At 43.0% G+C, this 25,519-nt stretch overlaps 3 protein-coding genes across 8 annotated transcripts; all 3 read right to left on the bottom strand.

Moving 5' to 3' along the window:
* Positions 1-30: 30 nt before the first annotated feature.
* Positions 31-10,043, bottom strand: LOC127473708 (T-cell immunoglobulin and mucin domain-containing protein 4-like). 3 transcript variants are annotated; one of them, XM_051793651.1, is made up of 9 exons: positions 9,856-10,043; positions 6,435-6,779; positions 4,972-5,292; positions 4,256-4,345; positions 2,574-2,629; positions 2,336-2,410; positions 1,920-2,001; positions 1,410-1,440; positions 31-690 (listed from the first exon to the last, which is right to left on the bottom strand). In XM_051793651.1, the coding sequence occupies exons 1-9, from the start codon at positions 9,998-10,000 to the stop codon at positions 618-620; spliced, it is 1,218 nt and encodes a 405-aa protein (XP_051649611.1). In that variant the 5' UTR covers positions 10,001-10,043; the 3' UTR covers positions 31-617. The 3 variants fall into 3 exon arrangements, with proteins under 3 accessions (XP_051649611.1, XP_051649613.1, XP_051649612.1); XM_051793653.1 differs by having other exon boundaries at positions 4,972-5,076; XM_051793652.1 differs by lacking the exon at positions 2,336-2,410.
* Positions 10,044-13,000: 2,957 nt separating this feature from the next.
* On the bottom strand, positions 13,001-23,043 carry LOC127473709 (hepatitis A virus cellular receptor 1 homolog). Of its 4 annotated transcripts, XM_051793654.1 has the most exons (8): positions 21,209-23,043; positions 19,105-19,446; positions 18,442-18,492; positions 16,425-16,501; positions 16,137-16,193; positions 15,260-15,374; positions 14,805-14,844; positions 13,016-14,444 (listed from the first exon to the last, which is right to left on the bottom strand). In XM_051793654.1, exons 1-8 carry the CDS (start codon positions 21,255-21,257, stop codon positions 14,351-14,353), a joined length of 825 nt encoding a protein of 274 aa, XP_051649614.1. In that variant the 5' UTR covers positions 21,258-23,043; the 3' UTR covers positions 13,016-14,350. The 4 variants fall into 4 exon arrangements, with proteins under 4 accessions (XP_051649617.1, XP_051649616.1, XP_051649615.1 ...); XM_051793656.1 differs by lacking the exon at positions 16,137-16,193 and having other exon boundaries at positions 13,012-14,444; XM_051793655.1 differs by lacking the exon at positions 18,442-18,492 and having other exon boundaries at positions 13,012-14,444.
* A 114-nt stretch (positions 23,044-23,157) lies between these two features.
* Positions 23,158-25,097, bottom strand: MED7 (mediator complex subunit 7). Its single transcript, XM_051793658.1, has 2 exons — positions 25,061-25,097; positions 23,158-24,125 (listed from the first exon to the last, which is right to left on the bottom strand). Exon 2 carries the CDS (start codon positions 24,104-24,106, stop codon positions 23,414-23,416), a length of 693 nt encoding a protein of 230 aa, XP_051649618.1. The 5' UTR covers positions 24,107-24,125; positions 25,061-25,097; the 3' UTR covers positions 23,158-23,413.
* Between the last annotated feature and the right edge of the window lie 422 nt (positions 25,098-25,519).

Raw genomic sequence — 25,519 nt, 5'->3', positions numbered from 1 at the left:
ATAACTAACTCCTGTTCATATACCTTAGGATGTGGCATAAAAAAACAATTGCCAGTGGTAAATTAAAAGTTTATTAACATAATCTCCAAGGGTCATTCAAACATGCTGAATCACAGGCAGTATTGGTACCTCTTAAGTAATCTGCATTTTTGATTTAAACTCACAGCATTCTTGTAGCTAATTTTTCTGTTGATTACATGAAAGCAATAAGAACTATAGTTTCTGATTTTTTTCTTTCCTTTTGGCAATTTGAAGATAGGCAGCCTTCCATGTAATATCTTTTCTCTTCCTCACAGTATAAGTTGTATTCAAAGAAGAGCATTAGCAAAAATGGAGAAAAATAAATTCAATTGTGCAACATGGTGTTAGTAAGAAGGCAGATGCCAGAAGCATCCATGAATAATGCATAAAGCCCCTTCTCAAATAAGCTTCTTTATGCAATGAGTGTTAAGGGTGATATGGCATAATTTGCATGAAGATTTTAAATTTTTGTAGTTGAAGCTCAGGCCTGTGGTTTACACCCATTGATATTTTGGAGGCTCATAAGCATCTCTTAGTGCAGCATGAAACAGGCCCTTTTTATTTTCCACAGCATCTACAGATAATGTACGAGGTCTTCACAGGGAAAAAATGTTGTTTTCTCCTTCGGCACCACTGAAAACTTTCTCACGCTCTTCTGGAGGTCCAACACTGCAGTGAGAAGCAGAGATCACTACGGATGGAGCAAAAGGATTTTGTTCTTTCAGAGTATCCTTTCTGATTTGTAACATCAGCAAATTCCCATTGAAACAGAAGCCTGAAGCTACTGAGTCCACTAAATGAAATGGAGCAACACCCACTTTTTACATCAGAGAAATATTTACCTTGCTTGCAATGGATAGGAAAGGCCTGTTCAGATCTCATAATGACTGTGGGGTAACCACCATGGGATTCAGAAAAGTCTCTCCTTGGCCCCCAGTGCCTATCTCCGAGGTGGAGTATGCAGTGAGGGACCATCTACCATTGAAACATTATTGGTCTTTGAAAAAGGGATGATATTTTACTGACAACACTGTGGTTTGTCCACAGAAAATCCTTTTTTTTTCAAGATAAGCCAGAAGACATGAACTGATCAGTTACACCTGCACAGGTATTCAGTTCCCTAGTATTAGATCAAAAATAAAGCAGATGAGGTACTTCCTTAAGCTGAAGTCACTACACAGTAAGTACCACTGCTTAAGTTCTCTAGTGGTACAGAGAAGCAGTATCCAGGAAACACTCTTTGATCTTCTGCAGTGAAATTATCTGAAGCTTCCTGTAGTCAGCACCCCAAGCCAATACTACACCCATTACAATCACTGGCCAATACCTTCCTGTCTCTAAGAAAAATTACACTGGAACTTTTAATAGGGAATTACAAAATGGATTACCTTTTTATTATAAGTTTCTTTACGTGTTTACCTAGAAGCAAAATAATATTAACGTCACAATGGCAAAACAAAATCTATAATTCTAATGTATCTGTCAAATGAGTTCAAAAGCAATGAGAGCAAGTTGCAAAATTTCTGTGGGCTAAGCAGGAAAGAAAGGTTCTCATTCTGATTTCAGTTACACCAATGTCTTTCAGGAGCAATTCCAGGAAACTATGGGATGAATAAACTATAAAGAAAGAGCCAACAAGATGAGCCAGACCTGCCACAAGTGAGTGAAAAAGTTCTTTGCTCAGGCCTTCTCCTGCTTCATCCCCACCAAACCACGCTCCCTGGTCTCCTTGTGGTGACACAGTGCTGGAGTAAGGACAGCAGTGCCCATGAAACAAACAGAGCACTGTCACAAGGGCCATGGCAGAGCTCCCAGAAGATTAACCAGAGACACAGAGGGACACGTGCAACTGGCCAGTGTTAGAATCATTTGTCAATTATGTGCTTAAGGATACTTACGTTTCCAAAACAGTGAGAACATCAACACGGAAAGAATGGCCCCCGCTGTGACACAGGCAATGAGAATGACAGAGCTGGGAAACTGGAAGGGAGAAGAGAAAAACTGAAAAGGCTTTAGGAGCCTGTTTACTTCAGCCTGTTTACTGGCTCAGAGCACTGAACTATCTGCATTGGGCTTTTCTGAGCTTGCCAGTACAAAGCAGAGAAGACACATCAAGTTGATCATGATAAACAACCTGTTCAGTATCAAATAAATCTTCTTCTGAAATATTGAAGCTGGATTCATCCCACTTAACATGTACTTCTTAATAATGTGTCTAAAGTAGGAGCTTATTCACCCTCATCCTCCTCTTAATTAGACAGAGGGAAGTGTAACACCCTCCTAAATTGCCTTTTTTATCCTCTGCCTCTCTTACAGGGGCGTCAGGGGGATGAGTTTTTTCTGAAGTGTCCAAGCCAGATGGGATGCTCACAGGCTTTGGCTCTATCCACTGGAAAAAATGAACAGATGGTTCCTGAGCTTCTAAACAAAAGTTCAAGCTACTGTTTGCAAAAGCTGTCCCCTTTAGTATGAATACATTAAAAATCATTATCATGTCCTGCTGTCCTTCTGATTTCTACTCAAACACTCTTGAAGCTTACAGGAAATTTTACCTTATCTCCACTATCATCATGTTGCTCAGCCTTGCCATCTGAATTTGCTGCAATCCCTGAAAATGAAAGAGATTGAAATTGTTACTGGCACAGTCACCTGAAGGAGTGAGGGCTACTGTGGCTGTCACTGCTTCAGTCAAGGAGTAATGAACTCTCAGGGAATGAGGAGGGCAAAATCTGACCCTGAGTAGGAGAAACAAAGCACCTTGCACCGAAAGAGAATAACCAGTTTCCACCACAAGTGGTGGTTGAGGAAGCTATTGGGAAATGTCAGTCTTCATCAAGAAAGAGGAGGCTTCCCAGGGGCAGCACATGAAGCAAGATGGTAGAAAATGGTAGAAACTTGTCTGCTGTGAAGGAGTTCTCACTTCTGTAACATGACAAGATGTCACGGACAGCAGAGGTAGTAAAAAAGGTATATGTTCAAGTGGAGGAACTGCCTCAGTTTAATTGTGGTCAGACTTAGATGATTACAGGTTTTGAAAGCTACATGACCACAGGACACATTTTTATATTCAGATATAAGAAAGCTCTATGAAGATGATGCACTTTTTCTTGCTAGACAGCAGTCAGTTGTGCCTCAGCATTTTCACACCTTGTGACAGTTTGACACAAGTTTTCACACGGGTGGGGGTGTAGGTGGCTCACATCAGCTCAGTACATCTTCTGCTGTTATTGCTTTTGTGGTGGCTCTTTCTAGCACACAAGAATCCCATAGCTAAGACCCTTTGCAAAGCTTCCTATTTACTATTGCAGAATCCAGGCATTATCCAGTCCTATATCAGAAGGATGACAAGTGAGACAGGAGTGAGAAACCCTCACAAATGCTTAGGAGACCAATTTAGTCTCTTCTGTGAGCCCTCTCCAGGGGCATTAAAGAACATTATTTCTGCTGCAAGTCTCTAGGTCTAACAAAAGAAGACCTGTAAAACTCTAAATGCTGTGGTTTTAAAAATTAAGAGATTCCTGGCACTTATTGAAACTGAAAGGCCAAATGTGTCATCCTTGAAGTTTAGTTTTCATTTTTTAGGTCCTCATTTGAGGGCATGTGGTGAGCAAACTATCACACCTGAATAACTTGTGCCATTCTACTTGAATACTTGACTGAGAGACATAAAGTGCAAACTTCATGCAAGTTTATTAATTTCTCAGGTATGTATGATCTTGTGTTCCAGTTCTTTTTCCCATGATTGATAGTTGTGGTAATTGCCTGCTGCTTTCCATCATGACCAAGGAGATGTGTTGAGCATGGAGAGCTGAGCTTGCAGCCATATCTGGCTGAATACATTCAGTGAGGTTCAAAGCTCAGAACACTCAGGAAGGATTTAAAATGGAAAGCTCAAACGACTCACAGAGATGACAAATCAGATATCTGAAAATTCAGCTTGGATGCTGAAAAGTTCAGTTTTTAACTTCTCTCATACCTGAGATACCCAACAATAGTGAGTGACTCAAAATCTACTTTCTTTGGAGGCTTAAAAACATGTTTTTCTCAGCTGTTGTTACATCCTGATTTGAAACAATTTCTGTGTGGATCCCAGATACTTCTTACTGCCAGATGCAATGAATAACTACCAGTATCTGTTTAGTACACTCTTAGGAATAATCAATACTTTTATTTATGCCAACTTCTTAATTTCTCTGAACCAGCAACTTCTGACCTTGCAATGTATCCTACTCACCTGCGTTTGGCACCTCTTCCATCATGACAGAGGTGTCAGCACTTGTACTTCCCTCTTCAGTCAGAAGTATATTTGGGAATTCAGTAGTCACTGAAACAAAGTAAAAAGTAATGCTTATAAAGATTACTGATTAGGAGGGTCTCCATATGGCATTCAAAATTGTGCAGTTATCTATCCATGGAAAACAAGTCACTAATGAGGATAAAGTAGCAACCTAGGAATGGTTAGGATGATAACAGGTCACTCTGACTACTAATAGAAGCAGCCTTCTATTTTAACATGTTTTAAATTCTCAATGACTTTATTGCTCCAGCAGAACATGTTCTAAATTAACCTTTTCACCAGATCATTTCAATTGTCTTTTCCAAATCAAGAAAAAAATAGTTAGGTGAATCTCTCTTACTCCACCTCAGGAGCCAGACTTGGCATTTATTTCTGTTGCACTTCATGAAGTTTCTGTCACATTATTTCTCTAGGCTGTTAAAACTCCTCTGAATGAAGTCTGACCCTCTGCTGTCTTGGTTGTTCATGCCAGTTTAGCATTACCTACAACACCTGGCCCATGTTTCCTTCAACCCACTTAGACATACCTACAGGCATCTCAGAGAAAACTTTCCAGGTACAAATATAAGTATTTGGAGAGTGTCTATAGTGACAGTCATGCTCACACAGATCACCTCTGCTATAGAGAAAAAGGAAAAATTGGTGTTGATTACCTTCTGTACTTCCAGGAAGGGGACCAGGCTCTGTGACACAAAACATGTCATCTTCATGGGAGATAGCTGAAGAATCCAGGGGAGCACTGGTTGTCACCACGGTTACTGGAAAAGCATAATCTTCTGTCATAGGAATTGTTGGAGGAGCAATGGTCTCCAGTGTAGTTACGGCTGGAGACTCGGTGCTTGTGGTTGTCAGGAGGACAGCAGTCTCTGCTGTTGGTTGAAGACCAGAGGTTGCCTGGGGAGCAAAAGTTGTTTTTCTAACACCTTTGGGGGAAACGGGAGCCTTTCTCGTGGTGGTTGTTGTCACTGGAGGGGCTGCATGGAAAAAACACAGACAAGGGAAAAGCCAGATCAGAGCAGTCACAACCAACCCTGAGGGAAAGCAAGCCAGAAAAGAATGAAAATTCCCTAGCTACTCAGATATTGAGAATAGAGGTGGAAGAGTCACTATTCAGAAAGCTTCATTAGCAGAAGACATGACCCACCAGAGAATTTCACAGATTTAGAGATCTGCCTTTTTTTTTTTTTTTGGCAGGTCTCAAACACCCACCCCTTGACCCTCTTTTAGAAATGGAAGGGCCAGAATTTTGCATGGTAGAACCCAAAACCTTGCAAATTTTGTGATTTTGCTTTCCAATGTCCTCATAAAAATAAAATAAATAAAATAGCTCAATTTTGCAGCTACGAGCTTCTTGCTAATCTTTGCAACCAGACCTTTTTTTTTTAACGGATTCTGTTGCCTTCAAACTCAGGGACAGACATGCAATTGCAGCACTTTTCACCCACTTTCCTGTTGTATTGCTTAGAACAGACAAGCAAACCTGCTGTGTTCACCAATTGCACTCTCTGAAAGTCCCCAAAAAATTGTCTTTCTGCAGCATGGAGGGTGGGTATCTCTTTTTTTTCCTGTGTAAGACCTTGCTTTATCCTGCAGCTCAGAAAAATAGTAGGAAGGGGAAGAAATCCCTCAAGATTCTGAGACATAATTTCCAAATATGTGGGTGTGACAACCCACCCTTAAGGGGAAGGAAGCACCCTTAAGGGTGGGTAGTCACAGTGGGTCTCCTTATGACATGAATGAAACAGAAGTCTTTGCAGTGTTGGGTGGAACCCAAATGAAAAACTGAATTTCATTCCAAGAACAGTTCCAATTATAAGTTCCTCTTATAATTCCATCATATTTTAAAAATTCAAATGCAGTTACAGAATGAGAAATAAAATATTTAATTTTAAAAAATTTAAAAAAAGGGTAAAGTTGTTTGTTTTGTTTTCATCTAAACCGCATATGAAATATGACTCAAATTGGCAACTAGTTGCAGATCTCCCTTGAAAACTATGTAATTTAGGAAAAATATTTTTGGCCAAAAAACCACCCAAAGTACACATAAGGTCTGATTTTCACTATCCAGGGAGAGGTTTCTCCCTGCTGGCTGCATCACCAGGGTCCCCAGCCTCACCTCTGGCCACCTCCAGCCGTATGTTCTTCTTGATGTCATTGAACAAGCCCGGGATCTCCACACGGCAGCAGTACACACCTGCATCTCCTGCCTCCACCGTCCCAATCGTGAGAGACACATCTCCGGTGGAAATAGAGCCCTGGAGGTCGTACCTCTGAGATTTTCTGGATCTCACCGTACTTCCATGGGTTTCCAAAATGGTGTTCTTGCACTTTGAATTTGGGCAGGAGCCTCTGCCCCAGCACACATCGGAGATGCCCGTACGCCGAGTCACCTGGTAGTCACAAGGCAGCTTGACAGGCTGCCCTGTCACTGCTCTGACAACAGTTTGGGATGCCGTGTGTGCTGCCAAGGGAGAACAAGGAAAGGTGAGTGCTGTCAGTCTCCGGTGAGTGACTCAACCTACACAACACAATGAGGCAGGTGAAGAAACACTCCTGCCTGCGGGCAGGCCACACTGCTGATCCCCCAAGGCTTCTCCTGGAGCCTGTAGCAGATCATGGCCTTGGGCACTACAGGCAACAGCCAGGAGCCCACAGGCTTTGCTTGCTGCTGGAGGGCTCCATGCTCTGGCCCCAGCCAGCTGCTGGAGGGAGGCTCATGAAGCACATCACTCACATCAGATGTGGTGAGTGAAGCTGAGGTCTGTCGCTGGTAGCCCAAGCATAGACAGGACCTAGGCAAGTGGATTTTGGGAACTCTGCTCCCATCCCATCTCCTCACCTAGGAGGCTGTTTGAAAGTTGTTCAGAAACATGGTGTGAAAGACATCTGGTTCTCTCAGTCCACACCATCATCTCCTTCAAAAAAGAAATGCTGTCACAGTTGCCTTTCATTGACAGCCTCAAAAGCAGAGTCCAAAACATCTATTCATGTGTGAAATTAGGGCCTAATTAAGCTGGCAGAGCAGTGGGATCTGTCTATGTGAACCTATTCTGAGAAAGTGCACTGCCAACCCTCCCACTTACCTTGCTAAGCACTGTGTACACAGAAGCTTTAGCTGCCAGTGTTACACTGATGTTTAAAAGAGCATATACATGCTTTCCTTGTCCTTTTACTCTTAATGGCCAGCTTTAGTTGGTGTTAACAGCCAATTCCCAACGTGGCACCTGGCTGGAATCTTTACTATAGATTGTTCCCTCTTAGCTGCCTATCCAGTTCCCAGATTGCCCTAAAACAGATTTCTTCTTCATGAAAAGCACTCTACAAAGCAGATTCCCATATAGGAATAAATATTTTCTGGTTTACATTCATCTAGTCTGTATTAGTCATCTTACCTTTCTGCCTTTTTTCCCCCTTTTATCCTTTACATATGGTGGAGCAGGAATTGAGGGATCTGCAGAGCAACCAGACCTGTCCTCTGCTTCAGCAAGAGGATCATCCTGCAGATATGATGTTTCATGGCCAGCTTGCTTACCCCAAAGAGGACTTACAGTTGCTGGTGCTGCTATTGTATCCAGCTTTGGCCCTGGTTTGCCAAACATTTCTATTTTGCCAGCTGTTTGAATACCTTTCCTTCTTGGCATGACTCCCAGATAGCAAACAGATGCTTCCAACTGTGTCCATGTCTCTTTTGTTTTGTCTTTAAGGGACTATTCCCTAGGTGAGGTTTTAGTCTGTGGCAGGCTGCCTCATGACTCGTTATTGGGATGACATTTCAGATTCATTATTGCTTATCCCATTGGCAAGATAAGCCAACTTGTTCAGGTTTCCACAGCTCCAAATGCTAGAAGAATAGAGGCAGACAAAACAACACGCAATACGGTGTGAAGGGCAGAAGTTTTTGCAGTGAAATGATGGTAGGATATGCCAGAAACAGGATAAAGCTGTGCAAGATAGTGTCCTTAGAAAAGGGAGGTTCATTTGCCTTGTTACAAAAAACCAGAAAACAGCCTCTTTCTGTGATCACAGAACAAAGCATTCACTTGACCTTGAAAGTATTTCTATGGGAGCAAAGGGTTAGTCACTGAGTTAACACATATTTTCAAGTCAGCCCAACAATGATACATGCAAAACCAGCTAAAACTGTTGCTAGAATAAAGGTTGCTGCTTCTTGAGGAGAAATGGGTTCATCTTCTGCTCTTATTTCAGCCCGGTTCTGCACAGTACTAAAGAAGCTTTGTTAGGCAGCCCTTTAACAAATGAAAATTTGCCTGCTCTTCCCTTTGAAAGGAGCAGAGCCCTGGATGTAGTAAACAAATAACTAAGTAAATAAATTAAAAGAAGAATAAGGAAGACACAAGGCACCAGAGTGTCTCCAGTGCAGTTTCCCACTAGTGTTATGCTAGAAAGTTACAGGTTTTGCAGTTTCGAATCCTCTTTTAATTTCCGTGAAGCAAATGTTGCCAACATCTGCCTGCACTGCAGGTTGCTGTGGAAAGCTTCAGTACTGCAGCAGCCTGGATTCAACAGTATGAACCTCTGCAAGGGTTGAAAAACTTATTTCTCAACCAAAGCCTCTTCCACAGACACCTTTTCCCAAGGAAATAGTAAATAGTTAATAGGACTGAATAAACATGTTTGAAATAAGGAGAGGGTTTTATTGTGACACCCTAGTCCTACTGTGAGAGGAATCCTGTCCTTCTCCATGGCAGTTACCCTCTAGGCCTCCAAATTTGACCCAAAGCACCTTGAGCATCAGCTCTGCCTGGGTGGTCCCACTGAAGTCTGTGAGGTTTCCTGCTCTAAGTCCTTCATCAGTGAGAGAGAAACAGGCTCCAGATGTTTAATATATCATTCAAATTAGAAAGGGGTATTCACAATTGTTCAGATCATACAAGTACACACATATTTGTACATAGTGTCCCTTGAACCCATCCTCAGTGACAGCTGGCATTAAGCAGTAACCCCAATAGTTGCTATTGTAGTGGTCTTCTCTCCCACAAACTAGTCATTGGATAGACAAAAACATACATCCTCCAGCCAAGACAGCTGGCTGAAAAAAGAATTTTTTTCCCCTTGATCTATTTCTGGAATAATTTTCCTACTTTGAAGAAGATATTTGGCATCTTTGCCCTATCATTTTTTTTTTCTTATTGAAGGTTCTATACTGATGCAATTGCAGAGGATACAACTGATAAACAGAAAAGAAGCATTTCACTGGCCACCTATTCTCAGCACTGAGCCAAGATGAAAAGGAGGTAACAAAAACCCTTCTCATCCTTAAGGAGCTCTGCAAGGGAAGAGAACAAGGAAACTAATCAAGCCTATACACAGAGGAATCTGTATACATTTTTAAAAAGTGAAAAAAAAAATCAAACCTCAACCAGTATTAACTCAGTAAATTAAGAAAACTTTCGAAGTTCTGTATACAATTATGGTCTTTTTCAATGTTTTGTTTTCACAAAACAAGTGTCGTTGATTTTAATTTTTAAATTTTTTTTGGTTTTTAGCAAGCACAAAAAAAGCAGGTGAAGACTCACCTATAAAGATCTGTATCAGAATCCAGTGAAACAGCACAAAATGGGTCATTTTAGTTGATGGAGACTCCAGGGCAGCAAGTGGAAGAAGAGAAAAGTAAATCTTATCCTTTCCAGAGACGCTGAGTGAGCCCCACTGGAGTCTCATTTCTCCATTTCCAGATTTTACACACTGCAACTGTTTCTTTCCTACACTTCCGGATGGGAACTGGTCAAAAGAGGGGATGTCCTGCTGTATTCAGCACTGGTGCAGCCTCAGTGTGAGCACTGTATGCAGTTTGGGGCCCCACAATTTAGGAAGGACATTCAGGCACTTGAATGCACCCAGAGGAGACCAACAGAGCAGGTGGCAGGGCTGGAAGGCACATCCTGTGAGGAGCAGCTGAGGACTCTGGATTTGTCTAGTTTGGAGAAAAGGAGGCTGAGGGGCAACCTCACAGCTCTCTGCAGCTTCCTGAGCAGGGGATATGGACAGGGAAATGTTGATCTTTTCTCCCTGGTACCCAGTCAAGGACACGTGGGAATGATTCCAAGCTCATCAGGGGAGGTTTGGACTGGACATGGGGAAGCATTTCTTTACCAAGAGGGTGGTCAAACAGTGGAACAGGCCATCCTATTCTCCTTTCCTCTTCTGAGACACTCAGCATGGTACTACCACCAGAAACTTCAATACTGAATTTTTCTGGCCATCCCATAGATCTCTTAAGGCTCATTACTGTTGCACAGCGCTGAGTAGCAAGCACACATTCTGTGCTCCTGCACTCCTAAACATTTGGCATAGTCTCCACCTCTGACTTTGTCTTCAGTTACATTCATTTAATCCCTCCTTTCCCCTGATTCTGATTTCTGCTTGAAGACTCCTCTCTTTCCCCAGGTTCTTATTTTCTATTTGCAAAGACAGCCTTGGAGGAAATCTCACAAATGTTTCCTTGCCAAAACCACATCCTTCCCAAAGATTTGCAACATCATCTTCAAGAAATATTTTCTACTCTTTCTGGCTGCTTTTTAACTTTCTGCCCACTTAATAAAGAACTTCTCTGGAAGTTCTTCTCTGGACAAGCTTAGCACTAAAGCAAAAATTCAAGACATTAAGTTCAGGATTGAAGAATTTCAGATAGACAAAATTCAGTGCAAATAAATATAGCACGGTGTAAAACAAGAATGCAATTCCAAGTTCAAACAATAAAGTGATGGGCTTTTAACCAGGCATTACACCTTTAGTAAAGAGATTTTGGGCTTATCATGAACAGTCAAGCCCATGAAAATATCACTCTTCTGCTTGCTAGCATTGAAAAAAATCAAATAAAATTTTTGCAGTTAAGGCAATGAGTAAAATACCTTATTTGCTATATTCTACCAGATACAGTTCATACAATGTCATTTACACACAGCCCCAGCTGTTCTGTGAACAGAACTAATGAAACCTGGAGCATCCAATATCCTGGAGACTTTTCCCCTTGTTTCTCCTGTTACTCACCACTAAGCAGTGGCTGTGAGCTGATGTCCAGCTAATGCCAATGCAGGGAGAAGCTCAATCTCACCTGGGGGACAAATTTGGGTCTTTATTCAGTGACAAATTTCCATGGAGGTTGTCCAAACAGAATCAGTCATATGTTCCAGGAAACTAAAGAAGGAGCAGGATGAACGTGGCATTGTATCAGTTTTGTTTCTATAGCAAGACTGGGCTAAATGCAGCAGAGTGCATTGAAAAGGGCCATCCAAAATCCAAGTGTGCTGGGAAGAACCAGAAAAACATGGCTTGCCTTCTGCTTCTGTACTGCTATCTAGTGGCTTGTTGCAGGCAGAAAAGGACAGGCAGAGAGTTGTCTCAAAAAAAAAAAAATCATTTTGCAGCTCGTCAGCCTCATCAGCTCAGTGTGCTGCCAGTTTGTGCAGCTGGACAATCTCTTAATGTGTGAAAAGGTTCCAAGTGCCACCTGGGACTCATTTTGAAGTGCCTGTTCCAAGATCCACTGGCACAAGTGGAAGAAATGAAAAAACACAGGGAGCTTCTGCCTGCATGGATTTGTGTGTATTATACTGCAAATTTCTTGCTCTGCACAATCTTTGCGAAGTCTGTTTACCAAGTAACTGCACAGGAGAAAGGAGACTTTATTCAAGATTTTGGTTATCAGATATTCTAGAACTTTATTTTACCTGTAAAAGTTGCTGATATAATAATTAGCCTGATTTAGTCTGAAATACTTATATTAAAAAAACCCTTATGGACAAGCATTTTTCATGATTAGCAGTCTTAAAGGTGGCCCACAAACCCTGTAAGAGCAGGGGTGGTTGCAATCAGATGATTTTGGAAACCCTACAAGTGTCTAACTCTGACCCCAGCAGAGACCAACTTCATAAAATTGCAGAAAGCAGAAATTGCTGAAGATGTTTTCTGAGATCTAGTTCAGAGACCAGATCAGACTTCCTCTATCTCCAGTCACGGGCTAGAGCCCACAGCAGCAACATGTTCTGCCAGGCAGAAGAAAAGCAATGTCTTTAGCAGAGGCAGTGATTTTAGGTTAGTAATTGTTATTAATAATCAAATGCAAAAATACAGTCTAACACCAGCAGGTGCTTTCTAGTTTCGGTACCTTCTTACACAAAGCTACACATGACATGAAGACAGAAGATGGCAGAGCTGGTGTTGTCCATAATTTTCCTGCCCCTGGGAACAGTAATAGCTCTGCTCCCACATGGAGCACTTCAGTCAGCCATGAACCCACCTCCACATTTTCAAACTTTCAGCCCTGCTGCAACAGACAGCCCCAAGAGAACACCCAGCACGAGTGAAATACAGAGCACACCAGGGTCACCTATCCCAGTTTGCTTTCCAGTTCTTCCTTCCTCAACAAGATGAGGAGCCTTTCCCTCCTTTATGACTATTTGCAAGCACACTCACCTGCAAGATCCCACCTCAGCCAGGGCTTTTGGGGAACCACTCCCCTCCCCAGCCAACCCAAGCCCTCCCCTCTCTACCAGCTGGGAGAGGGAGGGGTAACTGCTCCACTGACCCCAGCTCCCCTTAAATACAACCAGACCGTGGCCTCAAAGCATCTCAGCTGTTGACATAAATACCTGCTGATTTCATTACTCCACCTTTATGCCTCATTGCATAGTTGAAAATGATTTTGAAGCTGAAAATTAACTCAATGGTAGAAACTCTGTGGTACATCTGTGAATCTTTCCTGTGACAGCAATGTCTACACTAGATAATTCCACACTGCTGCTTGGGATGGGCTTCAGGGCAAAATGTACTGACCAATATTTGTTAAGAGTTGGTCCCTCTCCTGCCTCTGCTACTTTTCTGCTCTTTCAGTCCCCAGCCCCTGTTTAAAATGTGTTCTTAAAAACAATTGAAGAAAATTATTCTTCCACTCAAAGATGATTTTGGTCTTTTATCTCCTGCTTAACAATGCTTAAGGGATTGATTCATACTCATGGGTCTGCCTCCATTTTTTTTATTTAAAGTAAACCAAAGTTTAGTTTTGCAGAGGGTAAGAGCTGAGACACATCACTAACTGAGGAGCAATGGAGGAAAGACTTCAACCACAGATTCTCTGTATTTACGGGCTAAAATCCATCAAATACATTCAGCATTCTTATGAATTAGTTGTTTGGTACTTAGAGGGGTGTGAAGGCAGGCCAACTTCAAACCAATACTTCATGCAATGTCCATGACTTCTCCATAAGCTAAGAAGAGGACTTAATTAACTTTACAAAGTGGGTATTATTTGTTCAGTTGTTTTAGATGCCTGGAAGTGAGACTTTCCACCCCAAGGGCTTCTCAGGGTATAGGTGGGCCTGAGGAGAAAACCACAGAAAAAAAGAGATGTATTTTGTAGAGAGAAACACATTTAGTCATAGTGCTCTTAACACAAGGTGTGAATATTGTTCATTGAAGTACTGATGCTGTAGGCTCCGAGGTCATCCCATGAGGGGTGAGCATCCATAGCTCCCCCAGCTTTAACTGCAGGTGGACAGGAATTAGTATATTGTATTACTGAGCTGTTACCAGGACTGGGTATACCTGTCTTCACTGAAAATCCAACTAAATGTACATTAAATCACTAATACTACCAAGTTTTCCCATGTGACAGGTTTGTCACAGCAGCTTTGATATTGCTTCTGCCTTCTGATGGCACGAGCTCTGTGGTAGGTGGCAGACAGAACTCACAGCGAAGTCAATTCTGCCCTTCTGGCACTTCCTCTTTTTTCCAAAAAGGAAGCGAGAATTTGAAGCAGATAATAAATATAATGGTAACTTTCTTTAGGAAATGGAAATTTCCATTTAAAACAGTAGGGTTTCAGTTTCTCTTTCTGGAACAGGCTGATAAAGATTTTAATTGCAAGTGTAGCTTTTATTTGTTTTATTAGAACGATGTGAGTAATGCTTCAGTAGTGCAGACACATGCAGCTGCTGAGCAGAGGGAGCAGCTAACATTTTGCCAACTATTTAACGTCCCCACAGTGACAAAGGCAAGCATGAATACAGTCCTTAGTGTATGATGTAAACATTTTCCTCTGCATGGATCTCATCTTCCAGGGCATTATGATTCCCCACACCTTGTGGCCTCTGAAATGCAATGAAGCTGCACAAAAGAGTAAAAATAATGGTTTTAAACAAAAAAAAGACAATAAAACCAAGAAGAGCACATCAACCAGCTCACTGGAAAGAGTGAAACATGCATAAACTCTTATTATCATGACTGATAATGAATCATCTTTCCACACTTGATGCTACCTAATGCAATCAACTGATAGTTATTACTCATTTTTGTTTACTAAGTAATGAAAAGTAGCAGAATTTATTAATTTCTTTTTTTAATGCTTTCTATTAACTTGAGATTAAAAAAGAAAGTCAAAGTATGTGGTGGAATGGTCAGCATACTGACATTCTCTTTCTGCAACCTCATTTGTCCTATCAGTAAAGGCAGGAACAGAATACTTACTTTGCAAAGTCACCCATCTTCTTCGTATTGTAAAAGTATTCTAAGGACCATCCAGAATGAAAATAAAGAAAAAAAAGAAAAACAAATAGTTTTTTTAAAACCATTAGAAGCAAGTAAAGCAGTGTGTTCAAAAATAAATAATTATCTTCAGGAAGGAACTGGGAGAACAAGGAACTGCGGAATGGGTAGGAGGAAATGAGCAGGGCACAACCACAGCCTGGGTTGTCTGGCTGCTGAAGAGTCACAAAATGAGGAGGCCACATTCACACCTTGCTCTTCAGGGCCCCAGAGGCCACAGGGAGAGAGCTGACTGAGCAGCCACAGCACAGGGACTGAGTGAGGAATCCAGAGACCTCAGCTCACTGCCCCGAAGCGGGAGACGCGTGACATCTGCCACAGCTGTCATGGGACAAACCTGAGCAATCCTTGAATAACTGCCCAGGAAAAGTACTTACGTTTAGTGAGGAACAGAGCCAAAATCAGGATGACCAGAAGTACTGCACATGACCCAATCCCAATGTACAGACCATTTTCTGCATACTGCTGACTGGGAAGCGATACAGAGGTGCTCTGTCAAACACAAGGCAGATGAGCATCAGTGGAACCGGCAGCAAGAAGCCCATACAGCACTCAAAGGCCATTTATATGTTTTGCAACTCTGCAGGAAAAGTCTATTTGAGACCAAAAGCCTAATCTGAGAAACAGGACAAGTTTCAAGCAGAATCACTGCAACATTTAGGTGACCCATGCTGTTAAACAAATTTCTGAGATTGTCAAATGATCTGAGGTTATGACAAATCTCATTTATTGAGGTTTAATACCATTTGGTGAATTTTTCTATGATCAAAATATCTCCTGATGTCACACCCTCCCACCTTCTTATCAGCTTATTCAGCAATTATTCAAGGCTTTATACCAATAAGTAAATGCACCTTCTCTTTGCATTGTTTTTTATTTAGGCTAAACTTCTTTCTGATGCCAGCTGTTAGTATCTAATCTGCCATTGGTATCTCAGGCCTGGAAAGACACTGGAAGCACAGTATGGTCCCTGACTTGCATCCTGCACATTCAGCAGCATGAACTCCCACAGCACAGACTGTCTGACTGTACATCACAGCAGGCCTCCCCAAAGGCTGGTTTGGCTGGCTGGTCTTCCTGATAAAATTTGGGTGCTGTTAGTGCCTGTCACCCTGTAATACGTGCTGGAGGACTCAGCAGGACAGGGAGAGGTCTGGCAGGACAGCCTGTTTGAACCCCACTGCACAGGAAGTGCAGGGCATCCCTGTGTTCCCACGTGGTCCAAGTTCCACTCTCCCCCACATCCTGCCATACCTGCAGGTTTGCAGTAACATCTGAGCAGTCTGAGGTGTCAGAGCAGGGACCAGAGGCCTGAAAGGCAATGCAGATGTTGCTAAAGCTCTTCCTCCATTAGTAGGAAGTACTTTATGCATGCTAAGCAGGTTTTTTCCCCTCCTCTTTTATAAGAACTCTTTCTTATAAACAACAATATTCTGTTGCAATCAAAAAAAAAAAGCAGTGGAAGTGCCTGTAGGGATGACCCCATAAACTCTCATTTCTATCCACTCTGCCCAGCTATGCTGCAGCAAAGGAGATGCTTACATTCTCAGGAGCTTCTGAGGCAGATGCTGGCCACGTTTCTGTGACAGTAAAGGAGGATCCACTGGTGCTTCCAGGAGCTGAGCAAAGACAAGACAAACACATCACCTGCACAAAGAACCATTCTGCCTTGACACAGAGGAATCTGTACTGCTGACTTGGAACCACTGAACTTAAATGTCTATCAGTAGTCTGGGCTCTGCATATCATAAAGAGGTTGGTGTCTTCACAGGGCAGCACAAAACTCTGAATATTGGAGTTTCTGCTGCCCTTTTCAGAGCTTTGAATTCCTTCCAGGAAACACTTGGCTCTTGCTGTTATGTGAACACTGGGAAGGAGTTATCAAAGTAGCCATCTGGGTTTGGAGCCAAGAAGCAGTGGATTATAGAATCATGAAATGGTTTGGGTTAAAAGGGACCTTAAAGATCACCCAGTTCCAATCCCCCTGCCAAAGGACAGGACACCTTCCACTTGACCAGTTGGTTCAATGCCCCATCCAACCCGGCCTTGAAGCAAAAATGATGCCTAAAGTGAACTTAGGTTATCTGGTGAAAACTGATGAAGGTTATCCCAGGGCCTTGAAACAGCAACTGATGCAGAGTCAAAAAGCAAGTGATACTTTAAAGTCCCAGACAGCTGTGCAGTAAACAGACTGACAAAAAAAGTGATATATTTGCATAAGGACCTGCAGCATATTTTGAGGTAATTTCCCAGAGCAAAGCTGTTTGCAATATTTAAAATTAAGAGCTACAAACTTCTGACTTCTTTATCATCAGTCTCGGTTTCTCCACGAGTTCTCGGATGATACAAAAACCTCCTAAAAATAAAATCTCCTGTTCACTTTATGACAACATTAGCTGGTTGCTTTAATGTTTTACATTGTTACCCTTATTCCCAGAAGCTTTATTTTGAAGAGGACAGGATCATTGGCTTCACTGTTCTCTGCCATTCAGAACTTGTGTTCTGAAAACTTAAAACACTGTTCCACCATCAGCCAACAAAGATGTCATAGGGTTAAGAAAACTCATGAGTTCTAAGATGGGAAGCCATATTATTTGCAACTAGAATAGAAACAATCTGAGAAAGTTTTCACTTCTTTTTCCAAAAAGGAAATGCAACTGTTGTAACAATCTAATTTAGAGTTGCTTAGCTGGAAACATCCAAGACTAAGGGAGAAATACAAATGGCATCCCTGATTTTTCTTTCAGAATCCAGAAAATATTGTTACACCATGAGCTTTCTCTTGTGTAATGGAAATTAAAGGTGTCTTTCTCAGACTGAAAAAGATGCAGCTGAGCGGGTATGTGATAGAAATGTATCCACTTGTGAGGGGAATGGAGAAACTGAGTAGGGAACAGTTGTGCACTGTCCCTTCTACCACAATGAGAGAGCTCGTGTTTTTAAATGTTCACAGGCTACAGAGGATGTGGGCAACCTCTGAGACACATCATATACCAAGGTAGAAGAATACTTTGGCACTGTATCACAAAATTACTGCCCTGTTTCTATGATCCTCCTTAATCATCTGCTATTGACTGCTACTGGAGACAGGATCCTGGATTAGATGTGCTTTTGAGCTACTCCAATAAAACAGTTCTATATTATTGAGCAACAAATTAGCTGATTAAGCAGTGGGTACACCCAACTCCTCAAAAGTTGAGTTTTACTCCTCAGGGAATGCATTTCTAGAAGAAGAGGTGAGATTTTATATCCCAAACAAACCAACAAACCAAAACAACAGCCACAATAAAAGCAAAGTTTGCAGCACCATTAAAACCTCTAAAGTATCACACCTGGAAGCAAGCTTCCTCCCACATATACATGTTCCTTCTGTTGGACTCTTTATATAATATCAGGTATAATTTAAATCCAAGTTCTGATCTTTCATTCTATGGTAATGTTTAGTAAATTTTAGCCAAGACATTTCTATCATCCAGCATCATTTTGTTTCCTTCCTAAGATCCCCATTTGCAATATGCCTTATATATACTATTGAGATTAATACTTGGATAAAAGTTACCTGATGTCTGTTCAGAGGTGTAAGTGTGAGGACTTGCAGTAGAGATCCTAGCTGATGTTAAAAAATAAAACAAAACCAACACATGTTATAATTAACCTTAGTGTGCATTTATGTAGTGAAAAAGAGACAGTGTTTCTACAGTAAGAATTTGCTAGCACCAGCTACACAAGTACCTCTGTCAGCCAGTTGTTCCATATATTATCATGCTTTTCACAAGCAAGAGAAAAACTAAAACTCAAAGGAAGAGTTGATAAAAAACTTCTCTATATCAATTTTGTGTCCCTGGGCTTTACTCTAGAATCAAGCAGGGAAAATCAAACATGGCTTTCCATGAAAATAGTGCAGCGATAACGTTTTGGATGAACTAAGTACTGTGTGCTGCCCTTTCTCTTAAACTCTTCAGTTATTCTAAGAAAGCTCAGTAGTGCTGTGCACTGTGAAACAAAGTACCACATTCTTTTGTTAATTGAAGTGACTGTGCTGGGATAAGAACTTTGCCAAAGACAGCTCAATTTGAACAGCACTAACAGCAGACCCGCAAGGTCCTAAATATCAGCCTTATGGATGATCGTAGAAACTATTTCCACCACAAGCTTTGAAACCCAGACCCAAGAGCAGATTTACCACAAGGGTACTCAGACAAGAGCACACCTCTGTACTCACCTTTCCTTATCACAACCTTGAGATTAGTTTTTTGATCGTTGAACCACCCCCGGTGCTCCACACGGCAGCAGTAAGTCCCACTGTCTGCTTCCTCGGCGTTCACAATCGTGAGGGAAACGTCGCCCTTCGTCAGGTTCCCTCGCAATAGGTACCTGCTGCTGTACTGCTCTGTCACCCTCCATCCATCTGTCCAGACAATGGGCCGAGAACACCGTGAATTAGGGCAGCTATCCCGACCCCAGCACATGGATGTGATGTCTTGTGTCCTCCGGACGCTGTAGAAGCAGGGCACGGTGACGTTCTGACCAACCTCTCCGATCACTATTTCTGATACTGTGGGGCCTGTGGACAAAACAACAGAGCTGCTGAGTACAGGGCATGCAAGGGGGGGCTTTTTGTGCATCTTGCCTGTCCTGACACTTCTCAGCTCTCAACCACCACCAGGCATTGCTGGAGCAGATTTTCCACAAATAGATTTGTCCCGGCAGGAATGATGCAGTGAGGGATAACGATCAGGCCAATTGCATGTTCAGAACGTGTCTCTCATCACAGAAAGAAGAAATACACTTTCTTCAGCCTCTGCAGGTAGGCAGTGAGGTGAAGAGACAACAGTGTTTGGATCTGCTCAACTCTGTGGCTTCTCTTGAGCCAGGTGCAGTCTGTCAGCTCTTTTCCTTCCTTTAGATTTAATCCAAGCCACACAGAGGGGAGCAGTAAGACACTGACTTTAATCAAAATCACTGTGGGAAACTCTTCTTCCCTTTCCATGAAGACCCACTAAAAGGAAGGTTTCATCAGAATGATTACTGCTGAATGAATTTCTGATTTTCTTTCCCAAAGTCAGGTTTTGCCCATTCTGATCAGAAGGGATTTTTCAGAGCTTTTCTGAGAAATTTTATACTCTTTTTTTTCACTACCTTATTTTCTCTTCTCACTCTTATGCAGGTTCTAAGTTGTTTGGTTCCCCTTAAAGGTAATTTTTCACGTTTCCAGAAGGCTGTGTCACACTACTCAGGTGAACACAGTGAGCCCTAGCACCCATTCATTACAGTGAGATAGTTTCTTTTGTGTATCTAGATCACACCAGTCAATTCTCCCTTTAGAAGAGTTTTATTAAAAGCTAGTTAAGTACCAGTCAAAATGATTTGTGCTCTGGGGATCCAGTCACAGTCATCCTGTAACCACTTTCTTCTAAAAGGGTATGCAGTGAGGCTCCCAAAGTGCACACGTTGTTTGTACTTCAAAGAAAACCATTTTCTATATACTGACTACTGCCCATTCTTATCAAATTCAGTAACATGGGATCATATGTGTAAATATTTTGATCCATCCATATTAACATTTCAGGAATAGAGTTCTGCGCAGCAAGAACAGGCAACAAATTATCTCTACTGAAAGTCCAGTCTGGTCTATAATTTTTATTTAATATAAAAAGGAAGTTTGAAATGAATCTCATCATAAAAGACTGTATAAAGAACTACAAGAAACAGTATCTGTAATATCCCTTTTCTTTCTGCTGAATTATCTTACCACCAAGTTTTTAATGTCTGTCTTTATTAGTGCCACTTTACAACCTGTTGTTTACAGTGCTGTTGCCTTTAAAAATCTAGGACTGGTTTCTCAGATTAAAAAAAAAAAAAAAGGAGCAATTACCAATTTGTTCCAATACAATTTCATATTAGCTAAAAACCACCAGAAGCCATAGTTGGCCTTTTCCCTGTCTTCCTAAGCACTCATCTTCACAAAGTCTGCCAAAGTGAAATATCCTTGTTTTACAACTTCTCTAAAATGATTTAAAGTTCTTTGCTCATCTCAGATCATTGTTTTTAAAAGCCCACTAATCAGACAAGCCAAGACTACCTCAAGAAGGAGCATCTTTAAAACCATCATACCCTCAAACATGATTTTATCTTAAAAAGGTGATAAGGCCACTAGAACACTATTGAGTCACTGTGATAAAAGTCTAACACAAAGCTGCAGTTTCTGTGATATGTGACCACTCTTTCTGTTGTAAGATAAAATTTCTCACTTTGCAACCCTCAGAATCACTGATGTATGATACCTCCATCCACCTCCATCTAGTTGTTTAGGCCCACTTAGTTACCTGTAAACAGGACCAGAAGAATCCAGTTCATGCAGACATAAGACAACATTGTGGCTGAAGATGAGGAACACTCCCGCTCACCCTCCTCATTCAAGAAAACTTATCTTCTAGGTAAACTTCTTTGTTTGCTTCTTAGCACACCATGTCCAGACACAGCTGTGGGTGCCCTTCAGTCCAATCTAATTTTTTTGCCCGTGGTTGGGCTGTTTGTCCCCTGCAGCAGAGGCAGAGCTGCAGGCAAGGTACAAGTGTACAGGGCTGAGCTGCCGCTGACGGGGTGTGACTGAGAGGCGGCACTTCGCAGTACCACAGAAATTTAGTTCTCTTTTTTCCAGATCTGCTTGATTACCATAAGTAAAACTTGTCAGCACCACTGAGCTCACACAACTACCAGAACCATTGCCCCAGACTGCTTCCCACACCTGCTTTTGCCATAGTAGACAGCAACTGGATAAAAGATTACATAGGATATGTAGCGCTGTGGTAAGTAGAAAGGACTTGGCAAAATAAAAGATTCCTAGGAAGAACTACTCAAGCTTTTAATTATAAATTTCTGGTTCTAATACTTAGAAGCAGCTCAGAGCATCTTTTGGCAAATTTTCTTTGGCAGCAATAATTTGGTAGTATTGGAAAACTGTCCTACTGTTACACAGTTGAGCCAAATAGAGTTGCAGTCTCTTTTCATCTGACTCTTAAAAATTCCATATGCACCTGGGCTTTTGCAATATAGACAAAACATCCAGAATGCAGAATCACTTTAAAAAGTAGTGTGGAAACTGTCTCATCCCAGACTCAAGGCTCACTCTGACAGAATTCTGAAATACAGCTTTTGAGAAAGGCTGTTCCCTGGCCACTCTCCCTGTGTCCCTGGATCACCAAACTCTTCTCAAGGATATCTTGTCTTTTTATATTGTTTGGACTAGAACTGCAGCTGTGATCAAGGGTATTTGATCTAGAGCCAAGAAGTGTTCTTTGCTGAAGCTACTAGTCTACCTCACAGTGTTTTATACAGATGAAATTAAGTACTAAGGAGTTAGAACCAACAGAGCTGTCTCACACTGGATACCTTAGAGAGCAGAGGCACCAAAGTGACAGTTTCTTTAAGTGAAAATTAGGAAAACCAAGGGATTAATGCAGCTGAGAGACAAACACTAGCAACACACTTGCAGGAGAGAAGTGAGAGTAAGAGGGATGAAGGGTGACTTTTGTGTGCAGCAGCTGGAAGCAGGACACTAAGAAAAGCGCTTCCTCTTCGCTCCTGGTGTTTCTGTGGAAACAGGAAACTGCAGACAGCTGCTAAAGGAACAATTCTGATAATGACCAGCAGGATCCTGGCGAGCTGGCTCTGGCAGGAGGCGGGTGACTGCATTCCCCACAGTGCCTGGCACGGGCTGGTGAGCTCTGGTGGTTCAGTGTGCAGCAAACACCCACCTGCACACCAGGACATGGCCTTTCCCACAGTCCCCAGCAAAACATGTGCTGTGCACGGGTCTGCACAGGTTCCTCCCTTGCATGAGCCATGTCTGAGCTCTGAAATAAATAAACAGGATGAGAAAATAAAGGAACTCTTATCCCAGAGCTCTGTCTGTGTCTATTTTACTCACTTCACCCAGGCTATTCTGTTCACACATTAGTCAACAGCTGTTTGAGTGCTGTCTGTATCCCAGGAAAGCTGTTCTGGTCACATAGTAAGAGAATGGGAGAGCTACAGGACAACAGTTAACCCACTTGCTTTAGATTTCACCTCAAACACAGACTATAAGGAATGCCTTGGTGCAATTTGAGTTTCTATGTGCCTGTTTTCCAAGTTCCTGTGTTTTCCTTGTGCAAGAAACAAGCACCACTTCTGTAGAAATTTTTTCTTGACTCAGAGCACATAGAACCATAGAATGGCATACCCAAAAATCAGAGAGATGAACCCAAAATACGCAGGAATTGACAAATGAAAGTACGACAGAAAAAGTCAACTTTAATCTGTGCCTACCACCTCACGGTACACTTCACAAAAATTATACTTTTTTCTTTCTACCAAAAAAACACAGGTCACAAAATATCAAACACTTTCATCTGCCCACTCACTCACAACCTCCAATATGTGCACAAGAAATGTTTTATCTGCTTTTACAACAGCAAAACAAACTATGTGTAGCCTCAGAATACACGCTGCCTCTCCCTGTGGTGCATTAACAAAGCAAGGTGTTTTCTTCATGTCATTTCGTCAATAATGCTGCACATCGCTGCATCCTTGTCTAAAACCTGATCTCTCTTGCCACCTGAACGCTCTCTCTGCTTTTCGCTCTGTCCGATGCAGTTGTTGCCATCATCAGTATCCATGGGCTCCACTTTCACTCTCAGTCCTCCCTCTGCATGAGGCAGATCATCAGGCAAGGAAGCCAGGCAGTTCTGGATCATCTCCACAACCCGCTCCAGGTGCTTCTGGAATCGCTCCGCGGTCTCCAGGCGCTGACGTTTCTGCACCTCCATCATGACCCTCAGTGTCTCCCTGGCTTGGTGAGGGCGATACTCATTTATAAGGTGATGGACATGGACAAAAAGCAGTTTCAAGTCTTCCAGTTTCTCCTCTCGCTTTATGCTCCCTGGGCTCCTTATCAAGATATCCAAGAGGTCCAAAAAGTTGACCAGGATAGACATATTAAGTTTTCTTAATTCCTTCTTGTGATCGAACTGCATGGGATGCAGCCGTTCAATACCCTGGCTCTCCAAGGGCCGAATGATCAGGTCATCACACTGAAACTGATTTCCAAACATCATGTAGCTGTCCTTCACAGGGGGAGGTGGCTTTGGAGCCAGGCCCTTACGGATATTTTCATCAGTATATTCTTTTATATACTGCATTGGAGGTGGAGGAAGGGCACTCACTTGCTGAGGTTCACCCATTTTTGCCAGACGAAAATACCTATGGGAATGTTCCAAGAAACATATGTTAACAAGAAACATATGTTAACAATTTGTGTCACAAGATTAATAGATAAATATAAACAAAGACAATGCAAGAGAAGTGGCCTTGAGAAAATGAGCCAGAAGAAAGACAACCCAATGTGCAGAATACAGGAAACTACTGATAAATCCATGTTACTTTTCACTAAGGTTTACTTACAGCAGGATCAACTACAGTAGCACACAGAACACTCATTTCCCAAAATATGAAAGACCAGCCTGTAAACTGAGCAGCCACAGGGAGGGGGAGACCCCTTCCCTAGCTGGAGCCCAGTCTGTGAACCCCACAGAATATCCTGAGTTGGAAGGGACCCACGAGGATCATCAGAGTCCAACTCCAGGTCATGCAGAGGACAACCCAGCAATCCCACCATGTGCCTGAGAGCGTTGTCCAAATGCTTCTTGAGTTCTGTCAGGTTTGGGGCCGTGACCACTGCCCTGGGGAGCCTGTTCGGTGCCCGACCACCCTCTGGGTGAAGAACCTTTTCTTAATATGCACCTAACCCTGCCCTGACACAGCTCCAGCCATTCCCTCGGGTCCTGTCACTGGTCACGAAGAGCACAGATCGGTGCTGCCCCTCGTCAGGAAGCTGCAGACCATGGTGAGGTCTGCCCTTAGTCTCCTGCTTCTTCAGGCTGAACAGACCAAGTGCCCTCAGCCGCTCCTCGTGTGGCTTCCCCTCTTCACACGCGACCCACGACAGAAACTGGGCCGGGCCCACACCCGCCCGCGCCGAGCTTCTCTGCCCTGCTCCGGGCTGGGCCGAGCTCTGGGCCGCAGGGCTCTTCAGACCAGTGCTGAGGAGAGAAGAGATGTGACCAGGTACTGGCGGAGGGGACAGAACCCATCCGGGGCCCGCGGAGACCCGCCCGCCCCCACCTTCCCTCACTCACCCTCACCGCCCGCCGCGTTCCCTCAGCACCGCCGCTTCCGGAAAGAGGCCCCTCCTCCGCCTCCCATTGGCTCGCAGCCTCTCGGTGCCGCACTCTGATTGGCTCTCGCGAACATCAGTCAGACGCTCTCTCCACTCAGCTCCCTCGGGGGCGGTGCCAAGCGCGAATTGGGCACCGGGGTGTGCACGCTATGGCGAACATGGAGGGGGTTGCGGGGCCGTCCCGTCCCGTCGCCGTCACCCCTCAGGGCTGCGGGGCTTCCTCGCCAGAAGCCCCTCCTGAGGCGGAAGAACCGGGAGGGGAGGGGAGGGAGGGCAGGGACCGGCCTGGCGTCCCTGCGGGGACAGGGTTGGGTGAGGGTGGCCCCGCTACTGGGAGACACAGAATCGTAGGAATCACGGAGTCACTTGGGTTGGGAAAGACCTCTGAGATCATCGAGTCCAACCTGTGGCCAAACAA

Source organism: Manacus candei, unplaced genomic scaffold, assembly GCF_025592945.1.
Source record: "Manacus candei isolate 608988 ecotype Guabito, Panama unplaced genomic scaffold, ASM2559294v1 h1tg000037l, whole genome shotgun sequence".
In the NCBI taxonomy this organism is placed as follows: domain Eukaryota; kingdom Metazoa; phylum Chordata; class Aves; order Passeriformes; family Pipridae; genus Manacus; species Manacus candei.
The sequence above is the reverse complement of the archived record's forward strand: the minus strand, read 5'-3'. Positions and strand labels throughout refer to the sequence as shown.